This window comes from Phaseolus vulgaris, chromosome 1, assembly GCF_000499845.2.
Source record: "Phaseolus vulgaris cultivar G19833 chromosome 1, P. vulgaris v2.0, whole genome shotgun sequence".
Lineage (NCBI taxonomy): Eukaryota > Viridiplantae > Streptophyta > Magnoliopsida > Fabales > Fabaceae > Phaseolus > Phaseolus vulgaris.
Window position 1 is genome coordinate 18,561,578 of NC_023759.2, and position 26,394 is coordinate 18,587,971.

Consider the following 26,394-nt stretch of genomic DNA (forward strand, 5'->3'; position numbering starts at 1 on the left):
TGCATTTAAAAGTGTTATTCTTCCGAGTCTGAAAGTGTTTTCTTAGAGCTTTCTTTTTGTGTTCTTGAGATCAATATCCTCGAGTTTTTCAAATCCAATTTGAACTTGTTGTAATTAGGTGATATTGTTTTTTTTTTTTGTATATTTTTGTGTTTGACCTTGATTAGATTGGGTTTGAAGTTGTAGTTTTTTAACATGGTGTTATAGGGGGTTAAAAAACACCCTTGTAAGGTTCAAACTTCTTGATGTTTTTTTTGTACTTTTAAACAATTGTTTTAGTATTTGGCTCGGCTTGATTAGCTAAGTGACTAGATATCTAGATGTAGCTTTTGTTTAAGAGGGGACTAGTATAAAAATTATTGTGTAATCTTCTTTTTCTTTCTCTCTTTATTTTCGAGTTTGAATATAACTTGTTCTTGTTGTAATTGATTTTTTAATCTATTGATTTTTGTACCAAATTCGCTTGAATCAATTAATTCTATAAGCAATTCATTCTAATTCTTCATTAGTTTTCGAAAAAGTTTTCAAAGTTCAATTCACCCAACCTCTTGAATTCGACCTCTTTTTCTAAGAAAGTGGTTCATTTAAGTTGCTGAGTTCAATCTAATAAGATCCATGAGATGAAAGAGTTAAATCTGATCACTTAATGAACTACATTATCGTTTGAGTATTTGAAATTATACTTGATGAAAACACAATCCAACTTTCCCTTTTTGTGTTTTTTTTCCTTGTTTTCTCATAAAAGAGATAGAGAAAGAGATAAATCACATTATAAATTTATATTGGTTCAAATCACAAATGATTTTACATTCATTCTCTACTATTCAACTTTAGAATAATTGGAATTCATTATATATTTTATAGAAGCACTTAACACATACAAAACATGTACAAGACAGAAAATAACACAAGATCAACTTTTGAATGCAATCAAGAGGATACGTCCTACCATTGGATCACACCAAGAGGAAACCAACCAATTCAACTCTCGAATACTCAAGAGGAAATAAACTGGAAACACTTCAACAACTTAGATAAATAAAGATGTTACCAGAAAACACAACAAAACTAACACAAAAGTAATTTAGTAGCGTACCACACAACCTCTTTAAAGGAATTCTTTAAATAATCTTGAAAGCACTCTTTTAGAAAATGGAAAAAACTCAAATGATCTCTATAAATGTTTGTGAATTCGCTTTCAAAGTATTATCATATGTATAAAAGAGTAAATTAAAGGTTTTATTTATAGTTATGAAAATGTTTATTAAAGACTGGTTGAGACGCATTCAATCGATTATCTTAAGTTGTTAATAGATTATTTCTAGTAAAATTTGAGAATAAGTTAAAAAGCTTTTTGATTTAATAGGTTATTTTATGTTTTAATCAATTATTTCAGCTTTTCATTTATTTTAGAAAATAACTTAAAACAAAGTTAATTATCATTAAAGAAGTGAATCGATAATTAAAGAAGTGAATCGATTATATTTTAGACATCTTTTTCTTATCTCTATATTAAATGATTAACAAAGCAATACTGTAGCATATCGAGAATGGTTTAATCAATTACATAAATTTTTAATCGATTAAAGCATACTTAAAACCTTTTTTCACATGTTTTAATCATTTAAAAACAATTCTTTTAGTTAATTTTAATATTGATTGTGTGTTAAACTGAACCTCTTGTGATTAATTACTTTGGTATAAAACTCTCAAACTCATGCAATGAAAGTTATGACATATAATACATCTTCAACATCTACCTCTTCAACGTCAACATCTTCAAACATCATCAACAAAATAGTTTCTCTTGAGGCTTGACTCTACTCTTTAAGTCCAACAAAAGTCAGGATCGTGCGAGATTGATGGATTATGCAAATGTGATAAACTATCCATTTAGAGAAGTTGTTGGCCTAAAACAACTTTAACACACTCTTCAAGAGATCTTCTGATGTTGACGTTTCTTTTTCTGATCCTCTTGATGGTCAAATGAAGGAACATTCTCTATAAAACATAATATACTTAGGAATCGATTCCCTCGTGCAACAAAAATGTTAATATTAAGTATAACTTTAATAATAATAAATAATAATATTTGAAAGTATTAATAATATTAAATAATAATAATAATTGTACTAGACTAAAGAGCTCATAACTCAACACTCGGTGGTCGGACCTCGGCACATGTCACAAACAGGTCAACTCGGCTCTTGGGCCAGAATAGCGGGCCATGTAATTGGCCCCCAAATGTATGTATAAGTCAATTTTTGTATATTTAAGGTAATCCTTCATGCATAAGGCCTAGGCGGCTGGCGGATGGTAATTGTGGACCTAGGGGTGTGCTTAGTGCGTATGGAGTCTAGGTCAAGTAAATGTTTTCTTTTTAAACTTAAGCTCATGTGTCTTAGGACACGTAGTAGTTAGGCTGCAAGTATAATGAAAGATAGCGTAGCGCCATGTTGAGGGTGCCTATGTAAACAAACTGGACCCCTGATGCTGGTACATGAGTTTGTACCCTGGTGGTTATTTTGTTATTATTTTATGCACTCCCTGGAGGAAAGATTTCATTCTATTGCAGCACCGTGAGAGTGTGCCCCTGAACAAAATATTTTCCTGTTGAGTATGCTTTCAGTTGAGATTAGATTCTCGTGATAGAAAGTTATTACAAGAGGTAAGTTATAAACGGGCTTGAGACCCTATGTAAAGGTACGTTGTTTCTAAGACTGAAACTTACTACTTCTTAAATTCTTATAAGCCATGTACTGACTTGATCGTCCGAGTGAAATCAACAGGTAGGACCCCCTCTGTTTCAACGGAGCAATGTTCAAGAACAACAAGAAATAGGACGGATTCGTGAAGAGACAGACGGAACTAGAGCTTGTCATCAGAGTCAACTGACGAACAGGTCAACCGACAAAAACAATAATTAATAGTAAATAATAATAATACTATAAAATGCTAAAGATATTATCTTATTGTATGTCTTAAGTACCAGCTTATCAAAGGAAAATAAGATTAAGATAACAAAATACTTATATATGTCTAGATCTTATACTCAAAGATAAGTGTGAACAAAATATATAGTTTTGTCAAACTATTCTATTCTTTCGGCTCTTATCCATTACAAATTCATTTATTTTAAATATAATTTTTACTTTAATTCATATTTTATAATATTTCCAGATTAAATTTTTATTTTGTTTATATAGATTTTAAAAATTAAAAAATCCAAATTTTTAATATAAAATTTTGGAAGCACTCTCTCTCTCGCACCTTTACCAAAATCACCTTTTATACAATTTCATCTGCATCCTCTCTCCATCACCTCTCATACATTCTCTTTGAAATTTTATTTACTCATTCTTTATAAGTTTTTGCAAACGTAATAAATGGATATAATATTTTTAAATTTAATTAAAATATTATACGTATATTTTGAATCTTAATAATTTATGTATTATGTTATTTTTATTTTTTTAGAATTATTAAATTATAATTTTACTATATTTCCTTAATATTTATATAATATTTTACTTTTTTTTACTTATTATTATATTAATATTATGCTAATTTGTTTTAGAAAACATAAATTTTACTTTAAAATGCAATTTATTACAAATTTAGATTTAAAATCCAATTCAAATATTTGAATTTAAATTTTAGATTATTTTTATAAAAATAATAAATTTAGATTATAAATCTAATCAAATATTTAAATTTGAACTAAATTTAATCCATAACCACCTTTACTTAAAAGATACTTTAATCTCAATACCTTATAAAAACACTTAAACAAAATTATACGAATAAAGTTAAAGTATGTTGATTTCTTTCTCTAACTTAGATTTATTGATTTAATCTCTAACACAAACATATTGTAGTTTTCCCGATGATTGTAATTTTTTGAGCACTCATATATAGAATATCAAAATATTACTTTATTATTTGTTAAAAATTATAGATAATAACACTTACTACAGAGGAATAGAGTTACATTTTTATTATCATCTAATTACATATTTTTTAAATTACAATCAACATTTATTATAAATAATTTTTCACATAAGATATGAACTTTACATTCAAAAAGGCATTTGCAATTTTATAAAAATTTATAATTTTTAGATAACTATTACAACTGAAATAAGTTTTGACAAATTAGTTAATAAAGCTCTTAATTTCACTTATTTAATCAACTCAAATATTTACACCAAATAAAATTTTCTAATAAGATATACTTTAAATTATTGAAAAGTTCGGTATAGTCTTTTCAGTTATTTAAACAGTAAACATATTTATATAATTTTATTTACAGAATAATTAAATATCAGTAAGAATAAAGTATATTCAAAATTTAAAAAATTAGTTGTACTTTTAAAATAAAGATATACTGGTGAAATAAAGATATATTGTGCTGAATGGCCAAACAGTTGTAATATATACACCCTCTACTCTGAATGATTAACTTTATTTGATTTTGTAGTGGAGAAGGAACACGGGAAGTCGAAACGCCACCACCAGGGAACCCTACAACCGTGTGTGCGTCTTCCAAACCGAGACCTCCGCCAATAGACAGGTAAAAGAGAAGTTAAATTCAAAATTTCTACGCAAATATCAGATCCAACAACAAAATACTCATCAAATGTATTGTGCTTTAACTGTTTAATTTGGATCCATTTAAGGAACCTTCCCGCCGGCAACCTTTACGGCGGCTTCTCCCTCAGTCGCCGCTCATTAGCGCTGCTCCTTTTCTACTTCGTGTTCTTAGGACTGAAACGAATTGTGTTTTTTTGTGTATTACAAATTTGGATCTCATTGTGTTTTTGTGTGTATTACTAATCTTATTACCACATAGATTACGTGTTTGAGAGTTCAGATTGAGGAATTTTCCATCTCATTTGATACGTGTTGTTGTGGCCTTTACTGGTACTGAGTTAGAAGGTCAGATAGAGATTTTGAGCTTTGTTAGCCCAATTTGTCTGTCCTCGTGATGGGTTGTTTTGCAGTCTTAACTTGTCTGTTTGTTCCTTCCATCTTGTGTGGTCTGTTTCCGTTGTTTGTTTATTGCTGTAATTTTGAGGCTTGTTCAGTGTCAATTTTTGCAATAAAAGAAGATAGGTTTGAATGTCGATCTTCTGCAAGCTATTTAAATCCGTTGCTGCCGGTCAAATTCTAGTGGCCCCCTGTTGGTACATATGTACAATGTCAATTTATTAGTGTTAGATTTTTGCTCTCATCATCATTTAACTGCCTAACACTTTCTAGGTCAAGCAGTTATTACATCATGTCATGCTTCACTCCCTCAATTTTATGTTGATAATTTAAGTATCAATCTAAGCTCCTATCTAGTTTACTTTGTCTCGGTGAAAGATATAAAATAACGAAAATGTTACTGAAGTTTCAGAGCATCAGGAGTCGAAGCCAACAAACTGATGAAAATGTTTCGAAATAAGATGTCTACTGAGGACTAATCACCGTGTTTCAGATAATGCCAGTGATACTAGGGAACCTTGTGTTAGCTTAGTATGCACTATAGCTCTGTCCTATTTATTTGCAAGTAAATTGGTATATTTTGTATCTTTATTCCCAGTATTTTTACCCTTCTGGTACAACAGTGTCAAAAACCTGTAGGGAAGGGAAGTGGTCTTTCTTCTCCTGCTTTCTCTTCTCTCGTCAAATGCTATATATTCATGAGTTTTTTGTTGGTTTGTGGTGTTGATGGACAATAGCTGTTCCAATTTCAAACCAATATACGAAATTTGTTTGGAGGTGTCACGTTGGCCTCAATTCTTGGAGTGTGATATCTGTTGAACAACATAGCTTAATTGGTTTTAAGATGAAGTTTGACATGCTACCAGAGTATAACTCATCTCAGTAATTGCCTATTTTTATAGGCTTGTTTGATTTGGCAGACATATGTGGAGGGGGTGTTGTGAAGTCCTATATCGCCTGTCTCAATTTTTTAAGTGTCATTTATATATCTGTTAGCATAGTGCCAATTAATTTCTAAGATGAAATCTGATATGGTATCAAAACCTATAACTCATCTCAGTAATTGCCTATTTTGATAGGCATTGTCTACCTCAATCCATCATGGTGTTGGACAACTTTGATATTTAACAACACCACCTCTAGATCATTTTAAATATCCGATTATCAAATTTCAACACTACACCTGTTATTTATGCTGGGTCACCAAGATAGAGAAAATCTCTTAAGTGGCTTGTTTGTTCACACTAAAACAAACTAAAGCATAATATAAATAATGTCATAGTATAGAGAAGTGTTATTTGCAAAAGAGGAGGGAGAGTGTAATTTAAGCATTTATTTTGAGAGGTGAATGTAATTTGCCTGTTTATTTCTCTGTTATTTTATTGAGGAGTCAGTATAGGGGTGTGATTAAATGTTTGGTTTATTTATACAGGATTGGACGTTTAAACATTTCTGATCAAGATCCGAGTTGGCCTTCTCATTTTGGCGTAGGTTTTTAGTTAAAGTCTTCCCATGGCATATCCTTTCTCAGATTTCAAGTACTCTGATGGCCTCACTGTAGTGGGTATCTCCTTCTGCACAGCTATTGTTTGTGAGGCTATCTCATGGATTCTTATCTATCGGACCAATTCTTACAAAAATCTTCGGTCTTCCATTGACAAAGCCTCCAAGAAGCTTGAGACCATGAAGACAGACAGCAATAAAATCAACATCAAGAAGTCCAAGACCAAAAAAATTGATCGTGTTGAGACAAGCCTCAAAGAATCGAGTCGTGACCTGTCTCTCTTCAAGTTCAAGTCTGGGGGTGTGGTGGCTCTGGTTCTCTTTGTAGTCTTTGGATTGCTGAATTCACTCTTCGAAGGCAAGGTAGTTGCCAAATTGCCCTTCAAGCCTTTTGGGCTTATTATGAAGATGAGCCATCGAGGGTTGCAGGGTAATGATCCCACTGATTGTTCCATGGCATTTCTATACTTCTTGTGTTCCATTAGCATCAGAACAAATTTGCAGAAGTTCTTGGGTTTTGCACCGCCCAGAGGTGCAAGTGCTGGCCTCTTTCCCATGCCTGATCCAAAGACCAGTTGATTCGGCTTAACAATATCCGAGCTTGTTGTCTGTTGTTTCTAGGTTGAAGATGATATGAAAACTACATAACTTGAGTAATTTATATTTGATTTGTTTCTCCTAGGGTGCCAGCATGATTTTAATTGGTATAACTGATACTTATAACAGTCAACTTTTGTTTTGCTATGTGAGTTTCTTGTTAAGTTTTGATTTATTTTAAGTGCAATAAAACTCTCCCCATCTATGTTACTACAAAAAGGGGATTTTCTTCAATTAGTGGATATGTTTGGGTTGAAAGGATGACATTAATGTAAGTTGTTTGGTGAAGAGAAGAGAAAAAATAAGTTTGAAAAATGGTGATATGTATTGATCTATTATTTCACATATCGATATTCCTCTTAGGTAGGAATGTTTGTTTATGCGATTGTCATGTGAACCGTAAATATCATATTTTTACAAAATAAAAATAAAGAGATATAAAGGGATAATCATATCAGTTTGTGTCATTTTTTAATTTATCCTCGTTTATTCTATGTTATAGTATTTTTTTATTTTTTATTATTGTAAGGTTTTTTAATATTTAAAAATAGTATTTTATTTATTTATAGACACATTTTTTAATTTATCCTCATTTATTCTATGTTATAGTATTTTTTTTATTATTATAAGGTTTTTTAATATTTAAAAATAATATTTTATTTATTTATATAAGATGTGATTTATTTTTTAATTTTATAATATATGTTTAACATTTTAAGAAATTATTTGAATTTTTGTTTTTATTTAATTTGTTTTTGTGTTTATATTAATATAATTTTGTGTAATTATTATTATTTATGATTTATATTTTTTTATTTATTTTTTGAATTTTATAATACATGTTTAATATTTTAAGAAAGTACCTGAAGTTTATGAAGTTCTTGTTTTTATTTAATTTGTTGAATACATATTTTTTTTAATTATAATTTTTAAATTATACCTATTTATATTTAATACATATTTATTTATTTTAATTATAATTTTTAAATTCATGAATATGTTTTAAACAAAAAAATAGCTCATTTCATTATTAAATTTTTTAATAGGTAAGGATAAATTTGTAAAGTAACATTTTATTCAAAATTCTCTCAACTATCAAATCACTCACACTCGTATAAACTTTTCTCATACATCTATTCTAACATACCCTAATTCAAACACCATAACTTTTTTCACATTTTTCTCTCACATTCTCATACATTCACTCCGTCATCCCCACACATATTCTCCCTAATCCAAACACACCCTTAAGCTTTGTTTGGATTAGGGAGTGAAAATGAGGAAGTGGATTTGAGATGATTTGAAGAGTTAGAGTGTTTGGATTAAGTTAAATAGAGTGGAAAGTGTGGGGAAAATTTATAAAAGTTTGTGGGTGATGTGATGGGTGTTATTAAAATTATATTTTTTTTAATTGATAAAATTAGAAGTATTAACCACATAAGAAAATACACTTCTATAATAAGAACTTTTTGCTAAATGAAATGGTAGTCCTAAAGAATAAAATATCCTCACAATTTCACAATTAAGAGTATCTCTCACTTGAATATTGAAAGAAGCTTTTAAAAAACCTTTGACTTTTGGATTAACACTATTGTTTTTCTGATTTATGGGTAGTAGATGGACTTTTTTTTTCTTTGAATTTTTTATTTTCAATGTTGCTTCCTTTTCTAATTTTTTAAACTCCACCTGTTTTAACAAAGTCACGTTTAGACAACTTTTAACTCCTCCTCCAGTAATTTTTAACAAATGAACTATTTCAGGAGTGTAAGATCATTAATGAGAAATCACACAAATTTCATTTCATCAATTTATTTCCACCGCTAGAAGATTTTCGTAACTTTGAAACATATTTTCATAAATGTTTTGTTTCATCTTCTAGTTCAGTAGCTTAGATCAGATATATTCATCTAAAGTTCCTATAATAAGAATAATTAAATATAATTTTTTTATAAATAAATTCATCTAATAATTTAATAGAAACTAATTATGAATATAAAAAAATAAAATATGTAAACAAATTAAAAATTAATTATAGTATAATATAATATATATTTCAAAATATTATTCAAATATTATGTTCTTTAAAGTTATTTTATACTTTTAATATCAATATGATTATTATAAAAATATTATTTTTGGTAGTTTATTATAATAAAAATAAATTAAATATAAAATTACTTAAATATAATAATAAAATAAATTCATCTAATACAAATTAATTTATAAATATAAAAAATAAAATAGTAAATGTATTGGACATGAGTGTTCGGGACCTCAATCCAAGCATTTGGGTATGGTCGGCTCGGCTTTGGGCCCAAAAGGCGGGTCATGAGCTCCGTCCAGTTTTAATGGTAAGCACGGTGAAGGTTAATTAAAGTAAAGAAAATATTAAATTTGGTCATACGTTCATATAAAAGTTGTTAGTTGAATATATATTAATGAATATATAAGTTGTTAATTAAATATAAGTCAAAGCTGTTGAGAATAAAATAGTTAGCACCCGAGAGTGATGGTGCACATGTAAAACAGAATGTTTTTTCTGTTGTTAGCACCCGAAGATAAGAGGTGCACGTGAACAAGTGATTTTTCTGTGATGATTAAATGCTTTAAGTTAAGATTATATTCTCGTGGGTGAAAACTGTTAAAGGGATAACTATAAGGGGCTTGAGACCCCCGGTAAAGGTATGCTGTTTCTGAATACTAGAGAATGAAATTGATTATTATTTTGTATGCTCTCACTGACTTGATCATCGAAGTGTGATCAATAGGTAGAGCCCCTTCTGTCACAGCAGAGCGTTGTTCCAGTGCACCAAAAGGAGACAGACTAGAAGCAGAGTTTGCTCATCCAGTCAACCCGAGGTCAACCGACAAGAACATTTGACGCACACCGTCGGACCCGGTAAAACTTGATCCCATTCGCATTCGTCATGAGCCTTTTGACGAGATGAGAAACACAAGGCAAGGCCCGTAGGGATCTGAAGGAAGTGATGCCCCCATCTTACAACAACTCATGGATGCCATGGGGGACCTTCAGGAGGCCAACAAGGAGCAAAGGCGAGAACAATAATGGATCCAAGAAGAAACCAAGGCTGAGCAAGAGAGACTACGAGCGGAAGCCCGAATTGAGCAATAGCTTATGCAAAATCGCTTGTTTGCAGAAATTGAGGCATCTCAGGCAACAATGGAGGGGCACGTGCAAGCCAATGAGGAGTTGTGCAAAACCAATGAAGAATTACGCAAGAGCCTGCACCAACATGTTCAACGTTCCACCAGGGGACGATCTTTAAACTTGTCAGCGAGGAATAGTCCCAAACCATTCTCGAAGGAGATCGTGGATGAGCCTGTGTCAGCTCATTACATCACACCTAACATCGCCTTTTTCACGGGGATAGAGGACCCCGAAAATCATCTCACGACATTCAATGCTCAAATGATTATCTCTAGAGGGACAAATGTCGTCCGGTATAAAATGTTCATGGGCACTTTTACAGATACAACCCTATAATGGTTCAGTGGGATCCCTGATGGTCAGATCACCTCTTTCTCTTAGTTTTCCATGATGTTTAGAGAAAAGTTCTCCGCCAACAAGGTCAAACCCCCGAGGATGTATGACCTCTTTGGCGTAAGGCAAAGGGAGGTAGAGCGGTTGAAGGATTACTTGAATAGGTTAAGTGTGCATACGGTAATACTTCTAACACATGATGAAGATATGATGATTGTCGCTTTCAAGCAAGGGATCGCGACGGGACCATTCAGCTACTCGTTAATCAGAAATCCAACGGAGACATTTTCCGAGGTACGAGAACAAGTTGTCGCTCAAATCGAAGTAGAGAAGGTCGTGATCAGAAAGAACGACACCTCGCATTTAAGGCAACCTAGGCCTAAGGAAAGTGACCAAGCTCGACCCTTGCGAGTCAACGAAACCTCGGCCGAGAAGAGAACAAACTTGAGGTACGTTCCATACGTAGCCAAGAGAGACGAGCCCAAGACAAAGGCCAGGGAGGAGTCAGCAACTCAACCCAAATTCTAAGTGTCCTACAAAGAATTATTGAGCATGCCAGGGGTAACAGACAAGCTGAAATTTCCCCAGAAGACAGAAGACAGAAGAGATGCCTGGTGTGAGTTCCACAAATGCATTTGGGCATAATGTCGAGCAACACATAGCTTTGGGCCACCAACTGGCTAGCTTGGTGAAGGAAGGGTTCCTGAAGGAGTATCTTGAGGCTGACCAGGAAAAGCCAAAAGGAGAGGTCTCTCTTAGGGACCAAGCACATGAGACACCGGTCCATGGAGAGCTGAACACCATCTCGAAAGGATTTTCAGTAGGAGGAAACTCAGCTTCCAAATGAAAGCATTATGCGTGAGGAGTGATGTTCCTGGAGGCAAGGAGACCTGATCATCCACCGAAGCCCACTTTCTGCTTCATGAGCTCTGACCTGGAAGACATGGCTCCTCACGAGGATGATCCGGTGGAGATATCTATCCTCACCGTAGGAAGGAAAGTGCACAAAGTCTTGATTGATCAAGGGAGCTCAGCTGATGTGATGTTCTGGGGAACATTCACTAGTTTGCAGTTGTCCCCCGACCAGCTGAGGCCATACAATGGGTGCTTGGTCGGCTTCGTGGGAGATCAGGTGGAAATATGAGGGTACGTTGAGCTAAAGACGACCTTCTCTGATAACATCGCAACCAGGACTATTACCATTAGGTGCATCACTGTTAACGCGTCCTCTGCTTACAATTTTCTTTTAGGGCGACCTTCCCTGAACAGATTGGGTGCAGTAGCCTCAAAGACCCATATGAAGATGAAGCTGACTTTTTCAGAGGGAGGAGTGATTACCATAAAGTCCAACCAGAAGATGACGCGAGAATGCTATGAGAGTAGCCTGAAGAATAGAAAAGGAACTTACGCAATCCTTGTTCAGGTAGGGGAGTCAAAGTGGATTACGGAGGTCGAAGTCGTCAATGAGAGATGACCTGGACCTGCTGAAGAGGTTCAGGAAAGGGAGATAAAAGGGAAGAACTTTAAGGTCGGCCCCTCGTTGGGAAAAGAGCTCGAACATAAGATAGTTGATGTGATGTCGGAGAACATGAGTGCTTTCGCATGGTCATCCACAGACATGCCCGGGATAGACCTAGACTTCCTATGTCATCAGCTTACCATGGATAAGAGAGTTAAGTTCGTGGTCTAGAGGAGAAGGAAGTTCAACGAGGATAAGTGCCTCGTCATCTGAGAAGAGACTCGGAAGTTGTTGGTTGCTGGCCACGTAAGGAAGATTCAATATCTTGAGTGGCTGACAAATGTTGTGTTGGTAAAGAAGGTCAATGGGAAGTGGAGAATGTGTGTCGACTTCACCGACCTGAACAAGGCTTGTCCCAAGGATTCGTACCCCCTACCAAGCATAGAATTCTTGGTGGACAACGCCTCGGGTTGTCGATTGTTAAGCTTACTGGATGCGTTCTCGGGATACAACCAGATTCGTATGCACCCGAAGGACAAGAGTAAGACAACCTTTATGGTTGTGTTTGCCAGCTACTGTTACAAGGTCATGCCCTTTTGTCTTAAAAACGTTGATACCTATCAAAGGATGATGGATCAGATCCTCTCCCTAATGCTCGGGTGAAATGTATAGGCATATGTAGATGATGCGGTCGTCACGTCAGAAGAGAACGACCGGCATATTGCCGACCTAGAAAAGCTATTTAGAATAATAGCAATGTACAATTTGAAGCTTAATCCAGATAAGTGCGTATTTGGGGTGGAAGCTAGGAAGTTCCTTGGCTTTTTGCTAACTGAAATGGGCATAGAGGTGAACCCCGACAAATGTGATGCAATCATAGGAATGAGGAGCCCGACCAATGTGAAAGAGGTCCAGCAGTTAACTAGGCGCATGGCCGCCCTGTCTCGCTTCTTGTTAGGCAGTGACGAAAAGGGGTATCCTTATTTCCAATGCCTCAAGAAGAACAACCGTTTTGTATGGACCAAAGAATGCGAGGAAGCCTTCACAAAGTTGAAAGAGTACTTGGCAAGTCCCCCTGTTCTTGGTAAGCCAGTCCCAGGTACCCTTATTCGTCTTTATTTTGTGATTACAGATCGGGCGATTAGCTCGGTCATTTTGCAAGATGAAGACATGGTCCAAATGCCAGTTTACTTTGTGAGTAAGGTAGTGCAGGGACTGGAAACCTAGTATCAGCCTATTGAGAAAGCCGCCTTAGCCGTGGTGTTTACAGCTCGACGACTTCACCACTACTTTCAGAGCTTCATCGTGATTGTGATGACCGATCTGCCCATTCGCAACGTCCTTCAAAAGCCCGATATAGCAGGTCAGATGGTGCGTTGGGCGGTGGAGTTATCTGAGTTTGACATATAGTATGAACCTAGAGGGCCAATCAAGGGTCAGGTATACGCTGACTTCATGGTAGAACTTTCATCTGATGACACCAACTTGATCCCAATGATTTCCAGTACGTCCTTTCGGTAGATGGATCCTCCAATCAGCAGGGAAGTGGGGTCGAGGTCATTTTAGAGGGACCAAGCGAGTTGTTGATCGAGCAAGCCCTGAGGTTCGTGTTCAAGGTGAGTAACAATCAAGTTGAGTATGAGGCATTGATAGTGGGGATGTTGCTAGCCAAGGCGTTGAGAGCTCAATGTTTTTTGGTGAAGAGTGACTCGTTGCTTGTCACTGGGCAAGTCACGGGTGAGTATCAAGCCAAGGATCTGCAACTAGCCTCATATCTCAAGTATGTAACGATCTTGAAAGAACCTTATCTACGTTCGACCTCGTTCACGTTCCCAAAGAGCAAAACTCTCGAGCATACGTGCTGTCTAAGTTGGCTTGTTCAGGGAAGGGAGGTCGAAAAATGTTAGTAATTCAGGAGACATTGAAGTCGCATAGGACAACTGAAGGAGGACCAACCAAGGTCATCCACGTGGAGGTCTTGGGGATCAACTCAAGAAAAAAGAGAAGGCATCGGTCGATGACTCTGGAGACCCTTAAAGTCTAGAGGATAACTACCTACGGGTTGTTGGGAGATGAGTTTCTTGAGGTTTTGCAAGTCGACACCATAGAGACTTGGATAACACCTTAACAGTGTTACCTAGCTGATAAGGTACTTCCTACCGAGCCTACGGAGGCTAAGATAGTTAAGAGAATGCGGAGAGGTATACCCTGATAGATGGCAAACTTTTCGTCACGGCTATACCCATCCAATTATCACTTGTGTAAATGGAGATCAGTGTACCCGCATCATGGTCTAGCTCCACAAAAACATTTGCGGTAGCCATATCAGAGGACAAGCTCTCTTGTTGAAGGTCATCTGAGTGGGGTATTACTGGTCGACCATGGAGGATGATTGTGTGAAGTATGCCTAGCGCTGCGAGCAATGTCAAAAGCACACTGATTGGGGCCACACACCAACCGAAGAGCTGAGGTCCATTTATAGCCTGTGGCCCTTCCATACATGGGGAATAAACATTCTAGGTCTTTTCCCTTTGGCGATACGTTAGATGAAATATCTCATTGTGGCCATTGAATACTTCACTACATGGGTTGAAGAAGTGCCAGTTGCACAGATAACCACTCACGAGGTGCAACATTTTGTGTGGAAGAACATTGTGTGTTATTTGGGATTTCGAGGCACCTAGTTTCCGACAATGGAACCCAATTTGCTAGTCAATAGTTGGGTAAGCAATGTTCATTGCTCAGGATAAAGCACATATTTGCCTCGTAAAACATCCTCAGACGAATGATCAATTTGAATAAGCTAATAGAGTCCTGTTGAGAAGGTTGAAAATGAGGTTGGAGAAGGCAAAGGGAACTTGGTAAGAGGAAGTTCCAAAAATTCTTGTGGGCCTATCACACCACCCCTCAGTCAACAACTAAAAAGATGCCCTTCAGTTTGGTGTGTGGGTTAGATGTCATGATACCAGTAAAGATACAAGAGAGCTCTCTGCGATTCCAAAGCTTCGTTGTTGGAATCCAACGAAGGAAGGAAGGTGAACCTGGACTTGTTGGATGAGGTGCATGAACATGCCCATATTAACTCGGAGGCTTTGAATAGAAGGGTGGAGCTGAGGCAAAAGACCAAGACGAGACCTTAGCCATTCAAGGTTTCCGACTTGGTGATGCGGAAAGCACATCCCTACTAGTTATAAAACAAATTATCTCCAAAGTGGATTGACCCGTTTCGCGTAATCGAGGTGCTCGGAAATGGAGCGTATAGGCTGGAAACCCTGGAGGGGGGAGCCATTCCTCAAACGTGGAACGTGGCAAATCTTAGGTTTTATTTCAGTTAAGATATTTTGTTTTAATGCTTTCTTTTTTAACAATGTGTTGATTAAGGTGATGCTCTTTTTCCCTTGAAGGATTTTTTTTAATGAGGTCATCTTGTGATAAATTTGTTCTTGAATGATGGTGCATTAGTTCAACTGATTTATTTGAGTTAGCACACGATGAGTCGACCTAGTTCGATGTCCGTATGACCATCCGAGTATAGATGCCCTGTGTGTGAAATGGTTATCTAGTGCCAGGTAAGACGACCTGGCTCAGTGTCAGTACAACTACCCAAGTACAGGCGCCTTGTGTATAAATTGGTTATTTAGTGTCAGGTAAGAAGAACTAACTTGGTGTCAGTACGACTACCCGAGTACAGGCGCCCTGTGTGTAAATCGGTTATTTAGTGTCAGGTAAGACGACTTAGCTCGGTATCAGTACGACTACTCGAGTATAGGTGCCCTGTGCGTAAAATTGATGTAAATGAAGTATTTAGGCAAGGTAAGATGACCTCGCTCGGCGTAAGAATGACTACCCGAGTACAGGCGCTCCGCAAAATAATTTGTTTGACTTGACGCAAGGTAAGACGACCTAACTCGGCATAAGAACGACTACCCGAGTATAGGCGCTCTACAAATAGATGTTATAGATAAATTGTTTTGGTACATGGTAAGTTAGGCTAACACGGTGTGTGAACGGTCACCCTAGTTCAAATGATTAAATGATATGATATAGAATCATTCGCTTATACAATAAGGGTTAGCTCGGGGTACGAGTGGTTATCCGAGTTCAGTTACCCTGAGTGATGAATGAATCATTCTTAGCGCGGAATAAGGCAACCAAGCTCGGGAAGATATGATTATCCAAGTAGGTGCTTTACGAGGCAAAGCTTGGTGAGATCAAGGTATATGGCCCTTGGCCAAGTTTGTGAAATACACCTGTGCAATTTGAGATTGAGTATATGTTTGTCTTAGTTATGGGTTTATAGTTCATCAAAAGGTTAATTCTTTGTTGAGTGAGAACTCCACGATTTTTCATGCTTAGATTCACCTATGTTGGATTCTAGTTATCTTTATTACTTCATGCTCAAGAGGTAGAGATGGATTAGTATAAGTAATAAAGTATCTGCATGTGTGTTGATAGTAGTTGTTATACTTAAGCTAGTCAAAGTTTGCTATATGATAAGTTAAGTATCGTGGCATGCATTAGTAAAAGGTTTTAAAATAGTTGTACATATTAAAGCGATGCAGAGGCAATAAGTAAGGTACTGATAAAATTATAAAGTGTTCAAATTGTTTAAATGACAAGGAAAGCTAGCATATTACAGACCATTAAAATGTTCAAATTACTCCTCCCTTAATTGGCCATCGACCACGGTTACCCGAGTCTAAGGTGGAGAAGTCAAGGGTTGGGTGTACTACATCTACTTATTCCAAGGTTGTTTCAAAGCCTGCCAAGAAGGATCGAGTAGCATCATCTTTGAGCGTTTTGATTGTCTTGGTGGCATTTTCTTCCTTGTGTGCCATCTCCTTCTTCAAGTTCTCTATCTCGGCCAAGAGTTTCTTCCTCTCCTCAGTCAGAGCCAGGGCTTCTTGGGTCTTCTCGGTGTAGAGGTGTTAAGTTTTCTGACACAAGTCTTTGAGTTGGCTATTCTCTATTTTGAAGTTGTCCATCCCTACGCGGAGTTCCAACATCTCCTTGGACTTTTGTGATTCAAACGCTTAGCAATCTTGCGCTTTGCCATCAACCAAGGCAAATGCTTGACTGAACAACTTCAAAGAGTCGCGACGAAGAAGGTCTTCACCTTGAACAGATAGTCTGGCTTTGTCTTCGGGAGTAAGAAAGGAGGCCTTGCTGTGAGCGAAAGCGTCGAAACCAACATCCGATAAGCTCTTCTTGTGGAAGCCTTTAGCATCTTGGATGGTGATTACCTCCTGATGTGGAGTTCGACCATCCGAGTGGGAGTGTTCAGTGGGGGGAGCGACTTCTCTTCTTTTTCTCTTAAAACCAAGGCTCGAATTGGTGTGCTCGTCCTCATCAGATGGAGTGGGAGCGACCTCGATCGGGGCCTTCCTTTTTGGAGCTGGAGAATCCTTGATTAGGCTGGTAGCAACTCTCATCTTTCTGATACGTTCAGCCATTTCCGATTTGTCGATGCTGGACAACATCCTTTATGGAAATGAAAACAAGAAGTGGTTAAGCACAATACTGGAGTTTATGTTACCAAAGGTAGGAAACGAGGAGTATCAGTATAGGCTTTGAAAACACCAGGAAGGTACTATTTATTTAGGAGGAAGGAAGTGTCAAAAAAACCTTTCAGATTCGCCAAGAATTCACATACTCCCTGGTCTTGTGGGGACAAGTCGTCTAGGCGTCGAGCACTTTGGAATCTTGGTTCAGGGGTCCAGTATAAAGGAAACTCGTCCATAAGGGTCGGATCTCTTTTGTTAACTTGGATTTTTAGGAACTTTCCCTTGAAATTTTTGTAAGAAGACTAGAAGAGTGTGAGTAAAGCTCTTCCAGGGACACTATTTAAGGATACCCACAATTGGCGGCCCGAATGCTTGGCCTCAAAGAAGTAAAGGAAAACTTTCACAGTCGGCGAAATGTCGAGCTGTGAACACAAAATAGTAAAGGCACGAATGAATGCCCAGTTATTCGGGTGTAGCTGGGCAGGAGCTACATTGAGCATGGTTAATAAATCCTTTTCAAATATCCACAAAGGATGACGCAAAAGGAACTTTTTGAAAAGGGTGGCATAAAAGAAACATAATGGACCTTCGAGGTCCGAGGATTCATCACAAAATACAAGCTATCTTCCCTACACTCTGCTATTCTTACGAACCTATCGTGCCTCTTACCAAAGAAGCAACCACTCTGTCTTAAATTCCTAATACGTTCACGAGTAGTATAAAAAGAGGTTTCGTTTAAAAGGTCAGTTTTGGCCCAAGGGTACATGGCATTGTAATTCATTGCAGTTATATCTAGAACACAACACAAACACAAACAAGATACGAGCACAGTTTAGGGAAAAGAAAATGGATCATAAGAAAATTCTAGTTCAGACGATGCAATCGGTAAAAGGAGTAAGTATTCGACGATAAAGATTGGTGGAAGGAAATTACCTGGTGTAATGACTGATTGGAAAGAAGACGTGCGAAGAGAGAGCTTTTTGAAGAAGGGGAGGTTTGAAAAATGCACAAGTATTGAGAAATGAAGGTTGCGTTAAGAGTAAGAAGAGAAATGGATTTTTAACGTTTAAAAGGGGAAATGAAGCGGGAACTCTTCCTGGTCATAGATGTGCGTGCCACGTGGACATATCAGATTCATTGTTGTGAGATGTCTTGTCAGGGACGCTTCGGTAGTTGTGCCTCACCTACTCGCTAGGGAAAACGTAGCGTCAGCCACCAAAATGCTATGAAGCCTTTTCGACAAGTCAAAGCTCAGCTTGAGCCTAGGGGGCTTATGTACTGGACAGGAGTGCTCGGGACCTCGGTCCAAGCATTTGGGTATGGTCGGCTTGACTTTAGGTCCAAAAGACGGCTCATGAGCTCAGCCCAATTTTAATGGGAAGCACTGTGAAAGGTAATTAAAGTAGAGAAAATATTAAGTTTGGTCATACGTTAATATATATTAATGAATATATAACTTGTTAATTAAATAAGTCAAAGTTGTTGGAAATAAAATAGTTAACACCTGAGAGTGATGGTGCACATGTAAAACATAATGTTTTCTGTTGTTAACTATTATGCTATTATGTTATTTAAGGCTATTTTATATTTTTAATTTTAATATGATTATTATAAAAAATATTATGATAATTTGATTAGGTATTATTTTATTTTTTTTGATAAAAAAATTAAATATAAAAAATTAACTTAAATATAAAAATAAAGAAATTCATTTAATAGAAACTAATTTATAAATATAAAAAATAAAACATATAATAAATTAAAAATAGTTATAATATATTATATATTTTTAAAATAATATTCAATTATTATGTTATTTATTTAAGGTCATTTTATATTATTTTTAGTATGACTATTATAAAAATATTATTTTTAATATTTAATTTTTTCTTAAGTAAAATTTTATTTTATCTTTTTAAAATATGAATATTTAATAAAAATTTGATTTACTATTTAAAATAGATTTAAATAATAAAAATATTATTTTATGTTTGTAATTTAAAAATAAAATAAAATAAGAATATAATATTTAAATTATATTAAAAAAAGCAAAGTACTGGAGTTTATGTTACCAAAGGTAGGAAACGAGGAGTACCAGTATAGGCTTTCAAAACACCAGGAAGTTACTATTTGTTTAGGAGGAAAGAAGTGTCAAAAATAACTTTCAGATTCCTTAAGAATTCGCATACTCCCTGGTTTTGTGGGGACAAGTTATCTAGGCGTCGAGCACTCTGGAATCTTGGTTCAGGGGTCCAGTATAAAGGAAGCCCGTCCAGAAGGGTTGGATCTCCTTTGTTAACTCGAATTTTAGGAGCTTGTCCTTGAAATTTTTGTAAGAAGACTGGAAGAGTGTGAGTAAAGCTCTTCCATGGGCACTATTTAAGGATACTCATAATTGGTGGCCCGAATGCTTTGCCTCAAAGAAGTAAAGGAAAACTTCCACAGTCGGCGAAATGTCGAGCTATGAGCACAAAATAGTAAAGGCACGAATGAATGCCCAGTTATTCGGGTGTAGCTGGGCAAGAGCTACATTGAGCTCGGTTAACAATTCCTTTTCAAAAATCGACAAAGGAAGATGCAAAAGGAATTTCTTAAAAAGGGTTGCATAAAAGAAACAGAATGGACCTTTGGGGTCCAAGGATTCATCACAACATACAAGCTCATCTTCCCTACACTTTGCTATTCTTACGAACCTATCGTGCCTTTTACCAAAGGAGCAACCACTCTGTCTTAAATTCCTAATACGTTCACGGGTATTTTAGAAAGAGGTTTCATTTAAAAAGTCTTTTTTGGCCCAAAGGTACATGGCATTGTAATTCATTGCAGTTATATCTAGAACACAACACAAACACAAACCAAATACGAGCACAATTCAAGGAAAAGAAAATGGTTCAAAAGAAAATTCTAGTTCAGACGATGCAATCGGTAAGATGAGTAAGTATTCGACGATAAAGATTGGTGGAAGGAAAATACCTGGTGTGATGGATGATTGGAAAGAAGAGGTGCGAAGAGAGAGCTTTTTGGTGAAGGGGAGGTTTAAAAAATGCACAAGTACTGAGAATGAAGGTTGCGTGAAGAGTAAGAAGAGAAGTGGATTTTTAACATTTGAAAGGGAAAATGAAGCGGCAACTCTTCCTGGTCATAGATGCGTGTGCCACGTGGACGTCTCAGATTCAGTGTGGTGAGATGTCTCATTAGGGACGATTCAGTAGCTGCGCCTCACCTACCCGCTAAGGAAAATGTCGCATCAGCCGCCAAAACGCTAGGAAGTCTCTTCGCCAAGTCAAAGCTCAGCTTGAGCCTGTGGGGCTTATGTATTGCACAGAAGTGCTTGGGGTCTCAGTCCAAGCATTTGGGCCCAAAAGGCGGGTCATGAGCTCAACCCAGTTTTAATGGGAAACACGGTGAAGAGTAATTAAAGTAGAGAAAATATTAAGTTTGGTCATACATTAATATAAAAGTTGTTTGAATATATATTAACGAATATATAATTTTTTAATTAAATATAAGTCAGCCGCCAAAACGCTAGGAAGTCTCTTCGCCAAGTCAAAGCTCAGCTTGAGCCTGTGGGGCTTATGTATTGCACAGAAGTGCTTGGGGTCTCAGTCCAAGCATTTGGGCCCAAAAGGCGGGTCATGAGCTCAACCCAGTTTTAATGGGAAGCACGGTGAAGAGTAATTAAAGTAGAGAAAATATTAAGTTTGGTCATACATTAATATAAAAGTTGTTTGAATATATATTAACGAATATATAATTTTTTAATTAAATATAAGTCAAAGTTGTTGGAAATAAAATAGTTAGCACCCGAGAGTGATGGTGCACAAATAAAACAAAATATTTTCCTGTTGTTAGCACTCGAAGATATGAGGTGCACGTAAATATGTGGTTTTTTTGTTATGATTAAATGCTTTCAGTTAAGATTATATTCTTGTGGGTGAAAGTTGTTAAAGGGATAACTATAAAAGGGATTTGAGACACCCGGTAAAGGTACGCTGTTTCTGAATACTAGAGACTAAAACTGATTATTATTTTGTATGCTCTCACTGACTTGATCGTCAGAATGTGATAAATAGGTATAACTTTATCTGTCTCAACGGAGCCTTGTTCCAGTGCACTAAGAGGAGACAGACTACAAGCGGAGATTGTCCATCCAGTCAACCCGAGGTCAACTGATGAGAACAATAAATATACTTTTAATTTCAATATGATTATTATAAAAAAGATTATGATAATTTGATTAGGTATTATTTTAATTTTTTAATAAAAAAATAAATATAAAAAGTTAACTTAAATATAAAAGTTAAAGAAATTCATTTAATAGAAACTAATTTATAAATATAAAAAAATAAAACATATAATAAATTAAAAATAATTATAATATATTATATATTTTTAAAATAATATTCAATTATTATGTTATTTATTTAAGGTTATTTTATATTTTTAAAGTATGACTATTATAAAAAAAAATTATTTTTAATATTTAATTTTTTTCTTAAGTAAAATTTTAGTTTATCTTTTTAAAATATGAATCTTTAATAAAACTTTGATTTACTATTTAAAATAGATTTAAATAATAAAAACATTATTTTATGTTTGTAATTAAAAAATAAAATAAAATAAGAATATAATATTTAAATTATATAAAAATAAAAAGTACTATATAATTAAATAATAAATTATATTAAATTAAAATTAAAAATATAAATTAAATAAAAATAAAAAATTCAAAATCAAATACATTGTTCCTGAATTAATACTGCAACTGCAGTTGGAATTTTCAGAATTTTTTCAGGATAGCTGCAGCGCGTGTTTAATACAGTTTAATTCCAATGTCTTCAGAATTTGTTCAGAAGGGATGTAGCGCGTGTTAAGTTTACATTTCCAATTCAAAAAAGAATAATCAAGTACTCCTACGGTACCTAATCTAAGGTGATTTGATTTAAGGCTGAAAGAGTGTCATATTTCAATAAAAGTCTTACATTTTTTCTTCTTTTCAAAATAATTACAAATATCTATTTTAAAATATTAATAGATCTCCTGTCAATAAATCTTCACTCGTAACTTTTAACTCTTATAATAATCAAATTGTATTTTCATAAGAAAAATTTATTTTTGAAGTCCTATAAGATAACTTACTATTATTGTACTTCAAAAAAAAAAATTGATCCTATAAGTACATAGCAGTAGCCCTTGAAACTAGATAAAATTTTAATAAATATTAAAAAATTTAATTATTTTCAAGTGTCTAAAATTAACTAATACGATTTTAATTATTTTATTCAAGTGTTGAGAAACTTATTTAACTTTTGTTTGCAGTCTTAACAACTAATCTTTTATGGTTAAAAAGTAGCTTACTCAGTTTTACTTTGATTTACTTCTATGCCCCATTTTATTAATGGAAATTAAACCCACATATGTCCCTATTTTATTACGTTAATAGAAGTTAATTGAATTCTTAAAATTTTGAAGAGAAGTTTTACCTCATAAACTACCCAACTGAAAATTGCGTATACAATTGTTAAATATATATATATATATATATATATATATATATATATTTTTTTTTTTTTATTATTATTATTATTATTTTGTTTAAATAAGCAAACATCCAAATGTGAAACACCTCACCTGAAAATTGTACAAAATAAAGCGAAATGTTTTTGTTATATATTTTAGAAAATAATTAATATTTTTTCATGCATAAAACAAGGATAACTAGAAACGAAAATATATCATAAAATTGAAAGGTAAAATGGTAGTAATAATGTGTAGCAAGCCTCATTCAAAACGAATATTGTTCATACATTATAATATTACTGGATCAGGTCTGAGTAGGTATGAGCCATGCATAAACTCTTTTTGGTTTTTTCCGTTGCAGCCATAATCTGTTGATATGGTAGCATTCTGTAATTATATAAAAAAAAAGAGAGATTTTATTTATTTAATTCTAACTCTTATAACTTATTATTTTTCTCTCATTATAGTGGTGACTCAAAACACCTATTATTTTTTCTTTATTTCACATTATATATATATATATATATATAGATATATATTATTTTGTCTTTATCGTTAATATCTCCTTCCACCGCAACCACGCTCTCTTTGGCAGTTGACGTAAGCTGCTGCAACAGGTGTGAGGTTATTATTTTCAGCAAAGTCTCTGGAATTGAAATTATGACGCAAATCTGGGGTGATGACAGTGTCTCTGCCCAATTGCTGGAACAATACAAACACAAGTCGATGAATTCCTGCTGAAGGTTGTGGACTCTCATAAACCACAACCTCCTTACCTGCATAATGCATACAAATAATGTCTAAACCACCAACATGCAATATTTGCTTAATAAAGAATGCATAATAATCAATAACTTTAACTAACAACCCTAGCTTCTTCCTCGATTGATGAAATTCAAATAAATTCAAATTCATCCAACGGTTATTGTGCCATGAACAACTCATAGAATTTGGACTTACCAAAGCTTGCATTTGTGGTTGCTGGAATATCTGTCACCATCCTGCCATTGTTCAACAGAGAATATTACAAACAAAAGTACAATATATTATATATGTCATAATTGTTTTTATAAATCAGTTGAGCATAGACTTTATTACATCAATATGTCACCAAATTTTTCTGCATTTCACCGGTTCTGACAGTAAAACCTGATAGAAATCGGGATAAAGAAGCACAGATAACTAACTAACCAGTGCATGTATTCCCTCAAGACGGGGTTACTAGGGCTAGGTGCATCTGCATCTACCATAACCTGATTCAACGATAAATTTATGCAGAAAACATGCAGCTATAGTTGTTAATAACATAATTAATTAAGGGTTTGTGGTGTTTAGGTAGTTAATTAGCAGTTCTTACCAGAGTGTAGAAGATCCTTAGGTCATCACCACCTACAGTAACTCTAGGGCGGTTAACAACTAGAGAGGGCCTGAGTTCATAGCCATTGCTAATGGCTCTGTTGTTGATGGAAACTGTGAGAGAAACTGAGCTTGTAAAAGGGTTCAGAACATCCCCTATCACACCCCCAATAGCAAGAGGATCCTCTCGTGCCATGATTTAGAAGATATATGCTTGTTTGGTGTTGTGCTTAATAATGCATACATGATCATACCCTATATATATTTCCCTCTTGGCATCTGCTTTTGGTGCTGTTCCCATCAATAGATTCTTCATTTTTTTCATCACTTCTCCCCATGGATTCTCTAGCTTGTACGATAATGTTTCCTCTCAGAAACTCAACAGGTGCTCTTCCACTTTTTCTTTCCAGTTTTTAGCTAAAGACAATGATACATTCAAAATTCATTATTTTTATATAATTACATTACAACTTTTTTTAATATTTTTTTCATATAATATAATTATTAATCTATTTTTATTATATATATTTATTTTTAAATCCATCTTATCAGGAATTATATAAAACTCTAAAAATTATCAAAAGCATCATTTTTCTTTAGTTAATTGAAGTTTAAGAGAGAGAATTGAAAAATATTTCAAATACGGTATTAGTATAGTTTCTAACATTTTGAAATATATTGTTTATTGTCAGATGCAATTTATTTTAATTATGAAACTATATGGACCACAGTATGTATGTATTTATTTTTAAAAGAATTTATGATTTTAAAATTTTCACTAAAAAAATATTTTTAAATAACAATTAATTTAAAAATAAAAAATAATTAATCATTATATTGTTTAATTTAATATTTTTTATAAACTAAAAAATTATTATATCTAAAATTACTTCTATTATTAATAAAAAAAATATAAAATAATTTTTAAATTAATATATAGTATTGGATAAGTTTTAGCTTCCAAATTTTAACTACTAAGATTTTGGTTATTAAAATATTTAGATTTTAAATTTGTCTAGAATGAGATAAATAAATAATTCATAATATAAGTATAAAATATTTATTACTAAAATATTGATAATTAATAACGAATATTAATTTATAAATTATTTGATAAACTTTTATTATTAATAAAAACTAATTTAAATACCAATAATTATTTAGTTAATAAGATAGGATTTAGTTAAAACTAATTATCTTTTGTCTATCTAAATTAATTGATATTTAATACTTCTTGTAATGTTTTGACTGATTAAAAAAGACGGTTAATGTCTTGTTAACATATTTTTTGTCTTTGTTTTTCAGTTGAAAAGATTTAAACTTGAATTGAATCACATAATTTATATTTTCCATCAGTTGATTTCAAATTGCACTATTGTAACTTAGAAACAAATATGTTTTCAAGTTAAAGTTTAAAGGTCATGGAAGAAAAACACTTTATTTTCGACCTGGCTCATATACTAAGGTATGTAAAATTCTAGCGATATATATATATACCTTATTTTTAATTAAAATTTATTGTGGTCTTCATTGGATTGTTCGAAAAGTGTTTCTTTATTCAGAAATAAAAAAAACTGCTTCTACTAAATATTTTTGTGTGGTCATTTTACAACGAACAATCAAATATTGTCATTTCCATTTGATAACCTTTTATACTTACCTATCACCTTTATGCTAATAGCACAAGTCTTATTCATTTTCAATGTTTTAGGGATCTCACTTTTTCACAACTAGGGCACAAAGTATTAAGCAAGAAATGATGCAAATGAAAAAAAATATATATAATAAAGAGTATAAAGAAGGAGAAGAAATATGTGGCTAATAGTTCTCTCTGTGGCGCCTAAGTGCATTTCACAATATTGGTATTACTAGTTTATTATTAATTCTCTATCATCATTTTTGGGACCTTCCCTTAAAATACTTCACAGGTTAAAAATTCTGTTTATTATAGTAATGGAATTACA

General features: G+C 34.2%; 2 protein-coding genes across 2 annotated transcripts; one reads left to right on the forward strand and one right to left on the reverse strand.

Moving 5' to 3' along the window:
- The first annotated feature begins 4,431 nt into the window (after positions 1 to 4,431).
- On the forward strand, positions 4,432 to 7,323 carry LOC137813727 (uncharacterized). Its single transcript, XM_068616135.1, has 2 exons — positions 4,432 to 4,573; positions 6,422 to 7,323. The coding sequence occupies exon 2, from the start codon at positions 6,502 to 6,504 to the stop codon at positions 7,069 to 7,071; it is 570 nt and encodes a 189-aa protein (XP_068472236.1). The 5' UTR covers positions 4,432 to 4,573; positions 6,422 to 6,501; the 3' UTR covers positions 7,072 to 7,323.
- Positions 7,324 to 23,338: 16,015 nt separating this feature from the next.
- LOC137813728 (protein VERNALIZATION 3-like) lies at positions 23,339 to 24,767 on the reverse strand. The gene is made up of 4 exons (XM_068616136.1): positions 24,432 to 24,767; positions 24,266 to 24,327; positions 24,035 to 24,075; positions 23,339 to 23,850 (listed from the first exon to the last, which is right to left on the reverse strand). Exons 1-4 carry the CDS (start codon positions 24,624 to 24,626, stop codon positions 23,630 to 23,632), a joined length of 519 nt encoding a protein of 172 aa, XP_068472237.1. The 5' UTR covers positions 24,627 to 24,767; the 3' UTR covers positions 23,339 to 23,629.
- Positions 24,768 to 26,394: the final 1,627 nt, after the last annotated feature.